At 31.8% G+C, this 7,613-nt stretch overlaps 1 protein-coding gene across 2 annotated transcripts in view; it reads left to right on the top strand.

The window, feature by feature from the left end:
- Window positions 1–4,581, top strand: part of LOC108686069 (protein N-terminal glutamine amidohydrolase-like) — an 8,681-nt gene extending 4,100 nt beyond the window's left edge. The window contains exons 1-4 of one of the 2 annotated variants that reach the window (XM_018191148.1): window positions 272–668; window positions 2,229–2,382; window positions 2,495–2,765; window positions 3,038–4,581. In XM_018191148.1, the coding sequence (XP_018046637.1) occupies window positions 577–668; window positions 2,229–2,382; window positions 2,495–2,765; window positions 3,038–3,192 (672 nt within the window). In that variant the 5' untranslated portion in view covers window positions 272–576 and the 3' untranslated portion in view covers window positions 3,193–4,581. Of the gene's footprint in view, window positions 1–271; window positions 669–2,228; window positions 2,383–2,494; window positions 2,766–3,037 lie in introns of those variants that run through there. The other variant, XM_018191149.1, reaches the window with a different exon arrangement.
- Window positions 4,582–7,613: the final 3,032 nt, after the last annotated feature.

The raw sequence follows: 7,613 nt of genomic DNA, 5'->3' as shown, positions 1-7,613 counted from the left end.
ATTTTCCAAGATTGATAAAAAATATGTTTGGAACATGAAATATGTTTGAATCAATGTTTCAAACATATTTAAAGTAAGTTTTTTCAATACTATATTTAAAGCATGTTCAAAATATTAAAAATATATTTAAAAAAAACTATTGTATTAAAAAAAACACTTTTTATCAATCCTGAAACATTCCTCGGAGACGTTTTGAAATGTAGTTAAATTAATTTAAGTAATGGAAATCACCCAAAATCTCCCAGAGTATAGTCTACAAGGTCACGCCGGTAGTGCGCAGGTGCGTGGAGGTTTATGAGAACGCCGTGGTGGGGTTTCTTCATTCGATTTGGGGACACTGGGCTTAAACGAGCTGCGTCGCCCGCGCCAAGGTGCAGTAGTTAAACAATGTCCCAATCGGTTGGGTGTACGCGTCACGGTTAAAAACGCGAACGAGAAGTTCGAGATCGTTTAACGTTTCGTTATGAGGCTTACGGGATGATTAAACGGTTCGCTTAAACGCGTTTGTGTTTCCGCGTGTCCGTGCATTCGGTTTGCTTCATATTTCACATCGTGTCCTGCAGGAACGTCCGCAGGATGGCCGTTGAACCTCGCGTGACCGGGAACGCGAAGCCCCTGGTGCCGCTCTTCACCAAGGCATCCGATTGCGTCAACACCAGCTGCTACTGGTGAGTGATCTTTGCGGGCTCGGCGTCATCGAAATTGGTGACAGCATGCCCGGACCTGGTCAGGGTTCTCCGATCGATCATCGGACAAACAAACGCGTCGTATTGCGGCATGCAGCCGTGCTCCGATCGATACGTTGCGAGAACGCGCGGCCATTTTTTGCGCGGCGCGTAATTCGAAACTGTACTAAATCGCTCACTCTCCTGTTGCTTTCACTGGTGATTCTTAACAGTGAGAGATAAAATTTTGAATAATAACAGCGTGTCGTAACGCTGATATCAAAATTTAAGAATTAATTGAGCGCAGTTTTAAGTCTCGAATACATTTGGAGCAAATAGCATTTTTGTCTCGTTTTGGAATTTATTCCGAACTATCTTGATTATAAATACGAATGGATGAAATTTCTGTCGAGAAATATGTTCCGACGTAAAGTAACCTATTTTAAGGAGATCGATAAATATATAGGTCAGAGATTTAACGGGAGCTTTGTGCGACTGCTTATTCGCATTTTCCGTTTCAGTTGCTTTCTTTCCGCGAAATGAATTTTTATTTTGTGGCTACTCACCAGTACAGTTGTACTGATTTACGCCGTTTAACTATCGGCTACTTCACGTGTGCCGCTTAAATGGGTGCGAATGTACAAACCTGCTTTTATTGCAATTAATAATGCATGCGATAAATAATGCACACGAAATGTGGTGACACGCGAAGTTGTTGTCGCGCTAAACCACACTTGCACGAGCACGATTATAGATCGGTTTCATTTCCTTCATAATTGCGCAGAACACGTAACTTGCAGGTAGGTGAAGCGATTCTTTTTAACTTTTTACTTATACATTTTATGATTATTCGATAATAGCTGCACTCTGTTTATTTGATCTAACAGCAGCGATGTTGTTTTTTTTTTATGACTTTGTAGGGCAATTTTTTATGATTTTTGCACTTTCAGAATGAACCTCAAAGATCGAGCTTTTTTTACTGTAATTAATTAACGCCATCATTAAATATTCTTTGTATTCTCTTTATTATGTTATAATTTTATTATGTTGGTTTTTTCGTATGTATGCAATTCCCACAATTGAATATATTCTATACAATATTATATATAAAATATAATTTGATTTAATATTTATTAATATTAATAATCTTATCTTTATTAATTCTAATATTAATAAAGTTAATATTATTAATATTATTAAATTTATTAGTTATTATATTTTAATAATTTATATACTTAACAAGTACAATATAATAATGCATAAGTAATAAATAACTTAATATAAAAATCTTTGATGTTTCCTGAATGTAATATGATTTAAATTAAAGATTAATATCCATATTTCCATTTAAATTCATTCTCTTATTCATTATTCATGTCTATGATATAAATAACAAAGATAAAATGCAAACAAATGAAACATCTGTGTCATACATAACAAATAAAATGTTTTATTAATCGTTTGCACAACTATCCCTTCGCATTTCTAATAGAAAAACAATTAATTATAGATTGCACAAATATTTTTGGTCGAAGATAAAGGGCGGTTTGTACCCAATTTCAGCGAGGAAAATGTTTGGAAGCTCTGTCAAGATGTGGCGACTAGGCATCCTTCCGAATTGCAACATTGTCACGTTGTTTTCGTAAGCAACCCACGACGAAGCGTTCCCCTTTGGCGTCAACGATCGGGGAAGGATGAAGACAAATTAGTTGTATGGGTTAGTATCGCGGTGAGATGATAATTAAGCTAAGAAATGCCACGATAATTAAGCTAAGAAATATCTCCTATCTTCTATTAATATTTCATAAGAATATCTTACTTCTCTGCAGGATTATCATGCTATTCTCATCTACGCACCCGACGAAAGGGCGGTGGTGTACGATTTAGAAAGCTGCCTGCCGTTTCCTACGCATTTCTGGAAGTACGCGACCGAAACCTTCCGATCTGACGAGGCCCTGCGGCCCGAGTATCACAGAAGATTCCGTCTGGTGCCCGCCAACGTGTACTTACAACAGTTCGCATCAAATCGACATCACATGAAACGCAAGGACGGTACTTGGATCAAGACACCGCCAGATTATCCTCCAATATCGACACCAAGTATGTAGGAAACTTCAGAAATTCTGTGGACCTGCATAAGATTTCCTGTACAATTCTCGCAACATCCTGGCCTCTTGAAAGTCTCACATTCACGTCCAATATGAACATAATAGAAAATGGGACCTTGATATATACTCCTTTCTTAACGTCGTCTTCCAACATTTAATTTCCATTTGGATTATACTATGAATTTTTGAACTGCACGTATATTTGTGTAGAAAGATCTATTTATGAATATTTTTTATTCATCGGCTTCATTTCGTACGTTCCAGCTTGCAAGGATAATCTCGACTCATTCATCAACATGGAACTAGGAACCGGACTAGGCGTTGTAATGAGTTTGAAACAATTAGTTAACCGATTTTATAGGCCAAATGTCAACACACAGGCGCCGACGCCGCCTCAACCGCAAGCTACAGCAACTTAAGTCGTGAATTGCAACGCGATGTTTGTACGCTTTGATAAAACATCTTGGAAATCAATTGTATGGCCTAAGGAAATTGGTTTGGTGCATGTCACCATCGTGGGCTAAAATACTTGAGCAAAATTTGATAATAATGTTAGTTATTTGCTGCTAGCTACGGCAGAATTTCAAATATAAAATCGTTGTATTGCTATTTGAGCAAGGTTTGCTCAGAAACTGAGCTGGGACCGAGGTTTTAACAAAATTAAATTTATTATGTGTGACACTTTTGTCAAAGTTTCGTTATACCGTCGTGAATGGATGTTTTAGATAATTCAGATAAGTTTCATCAATTGTTATTTATTATTTTTCTTGTTTCTCTGTTCTGGCACGAACAAAACTTTACGCATGAACCTTCGGGTAACGTGAAACCAATGAGTATATAAAATTATTAATGCAAGTAATAATTATTTATCTATTTATTAATCGAGATGTTCCGATTCTTAGGTAGAAAGATTTAAAAATCTCATGTTTTATCACAATCAAAACCTATGTATATCGATACAGAAACATGTACTTTTTGCAATATAATAACGGGATTGACATCTTATTCTCCAATCGAGTAATTTGGCTTGCCGCGCATGAAGAACGATTCTGCTGAGCTTTTTGAATACTCTCGATAAGTGCTTATGCATCGTATTAATGGGCTCCATCGAAATCCATTTTCTATCTTCTACTAAAGTTCTTCGCAGAATTTATCCGGGATGGGGTGCTCTCCTTCGGTAAATGTAGCACATTCGATCACATATTTCCGAACTCAAATATTTTATATAAGTACTTTCGTCTCCATGCCATAAAGCGATATTTCTCACGGCTTTACTCTGTCAGTGGTGTTATTATAATTATTGTGTCAAAGACTGATGATGTATTTACAGAGGATTATCTGACTTGATAGAGATCCCTTTGTCTATCGATGCGTGCTCGAAGCGCGGGACGCAATTAAAAGCGCTTATAATTACTGTGCGATCGATGTAGTAAGGTCGAAAACTTAATCTTTGCGACGTAATGTAATTATTACGATTATTGTAATTCTTGTGATACTTTACACTTTCTACTTTGAATACCTACGCTATACTTACCTTACTGTTTATACTAAAAGTCGATTCTTAAGAGATACATGTTCGCTTGTTGAGCAGCTTCCATAATTGGCGTATTAACTTGAATGAATATACAACAAATCGTCACGCGACCAATTGTTAACATCGAAGAATTTGTTGACTCAATGAACACATGTCGCTTTAGTGACGATTAAATTCTTTATCTGTTCTATAAATAAGCACAAAATATGTTCTATCATCTTCTGTCCATTTAACATTATTTTTCGATATTCCGTAGATATATTGAATATCTTATTAAGCCATTTGAATTATTACTTTATATTTTAAATTCCATTACAAATATTTATTTTTGTGATCTTGCGATTAATTTTTTATGATTCAAGTATGAATAAATACTCATTTAAACATTCGCGATTATGGCCTTGATATATCAGAATAACTTTGATATGAGTGCAAAATAAGTGTAAAATGCTCGCCACCTCCGATCAACATGATGTAACCTTGGATCATAAAGGGTTAAATCGCGTGTTATACGCATTTTATCAGATGCGGCAACCTTGAAAGTTTAGCCTTTGTGTGGACTTTCTTCTCTCGACCCTCATATACTTCACATTATTTAATAATGTGACGATGTAGAAGTACGCAAGTTCCGTAGAGCTATATCTATTTGCATTTATAATTTAATTTCATATTAGTTGTTTCATTCGGTCGAGTGCAACGGGGAAGTCTATCAACAAGCAATTACTATCGAACTATCAACTCGACGAGTCGATGTTACGAATAATTCGTAAAATGATCCACCGGTCGAGTCGATAGTAGATTTTAAGAGTTCGTCCATTCTTTGCCTTCCAAAATCTCTCACTAATTCACTCTATCTTTCTCATCGACACATATTTACCTCCAGTTTGCGTATATCATGTTACTACGAGCGTACGTACTTGTAAGCGGAGGAATTTACGGTTTCGAAGTATCTAGTCACCGAAAATCGCTTTAGTATAAATTGTTCGACAGTAATCTTCACGACAGATTTCTTTTAATGAACGCGCAACATGCGGAAAATTCGGGACCGATCTTCTTAGCGAGTAATCTCGAGAAACTTTATCAAAAAACAAAAATACCGAAAAAAAGATTCTCTTTATCGTTCAGACAAGATATTGCTAAATATATCAGAGCAAAACTATTACGATTATGATATATATATTGTATACATATATCGATATTTCATATTTATTATACAGATATATTGTAATTATATTGTATCGATTTCGATACACCGATAAGAGTTTAGTCGGAAATGTTAACTTATACAATGTTTTATATATATACATATATATTATATATATATTTGTCGGCGTTCGGTGACATATTCTATTACCATTGTCATTTACTACCTGTAAACGCCTGGACTTAAAGATCATAAGTCTATTGCCATGTTTTCGCATATTTGCAGAGAATCATGAAAACCTCTTTATGATCTTCTCCTTTCGAGTATATGGGTTATTACAATAAATGGATGCACTCCGTTCGTCTAAGCTTCGAATTTTACAGAATATTCTCAAGTTTTCTGGTTATTTCCTAAAGTCCTATCCTTATCTTTTTCATTAATAATTAATCTTTTTGCCTTTACAAATAAATATTGAAAACATTGTTAAAGATATTACTATAGTATTAAATAAAAAATTTATGATACATTATTTTGAAGCAACGTAATTGAAAGATATGACAAAATAAAACAATAGCAATGATTTAAAAAATATTTATATAAAACTTAAAATATTAATACAAAATAATTAATTAATAAGCTATAAGATGCTTTTTTATTTATGTTGGAGTGTTTTTCTCAATCTAAAATATCGAAATTAAATATGTAATAAAATTATTTAATTTTTTTAATTAGCTCAATAATTAATTAAAATATAAGTATAAATATAAAGTATACAACATTTATTGACAATAACTATTGATGGATGAATAATGTATAATTATTCCCCCAACAATTTTTTAATAATATAAAGAAGTCTAATACATGATTTCAAAAATCTTTTTATTAGAAATAATTAAATTTAAAATTATAAAGATAAAAACTATATATTTTTTTGAAAAAAATATTTTTAAATTTAAAATATTGAAAAGATATTAAAAATATAATTAATGTGTCGATTATAAGAATATAATTTTTTTATGCTTTGATCACAAAAAATACTAAGAAATATAATTTATTTATTTTTGAGTATTTTTGAGACAGGAACAAGTTATTACGAATTTTATAAATGATTAAAGCAGAAATATATTGATGCAATATATATATAAAATATAGTTTTACATTTTACATTGTTATGTCGTACAATAACACAATTTCTTAACGTTTGTATTTCCTCTAAAAAATCACTTTTTTAAAAAATATTTTATCAACATTGCATATAATTTACAATAGTAAAAAATATTGCAATAAGTGCAACATGTATTTATACAATCTTAATATTATATCCGCGTTTATGGCACAATTATATACATATTTATAGAGATTATTTTGTTATATCTTTAATATTTCTCAGTAAATCTGCGTACATAAAATTATATTACAAAATTATAGAACGAGGATAATTTTCACAATTATATATTTACTAAAGTAAATTTTTTAAATTATGATTTTTTTACGATGTTTTTTTTCTTTAAAAAATATAATATTTGATGTTAATCTCTTAAAAAGACAAAGGTAAGGCTTTTCAGGAATATTCTAGTCTTTGTTCCCTGAATGATTTTTTTCTACTGCTAAATCGTTCGTGAAGGCTTAGCTCAATATCGTAATTAAATTATGGGAGTAATCGTTTATATTTACACGCTATATAATTAATATAAAATCATGCTGAAGAAGATATTCAATCTTTTTTCCATCTTTTTGTACGTTATGTAGTATGAACAGATCACATCGATAGAATCGTTTTATATATACTATACGTGTGAATTAGATTCCTTGAGAAAATTCTTTTAATTAATATATTTTAATTGAACTGACCTTATATTATATATATTATTTATATTTTTAATTGATCGCAATTATTTTTATATTTATCTCAGAAATCTATTTATGATTAAAATATAAGAAAAAAGTAACAACGTACATATGTCTTTTTCATGCAATCAAATGTGTAAGAGCATTTATTACTAACTGTGATTTATGAAATGATTTATGAAATGATTTATAAAATCTGTAAAATGTGAAAGTTTCATAAAAATGTTTTGTATTTGAAAATTTATAGTAGTATATAGTCGATTTTTTTAAGTTTTCAAGTAAATTTTTTAATGTAGATATTGATATATATATAT

This window comes from Atta colombica, unplaced genomic scaffold (assembly GCF_001594045.1).
Source record: "Atta colombica isolate Treedump-2 unplaced genomic scaffold, Acol1.0 scaffold163, whole genome shotgun sequence".
Taxonomy (NCBI): Eukaryota; Metazoa; Arthropoda; class Insecta; order Hymenoptera; family Formicidae; genus Atta; species Atta colombica.
This window is presented reverse-complemented; position numbering and strand designations above follow the sequence as displayed.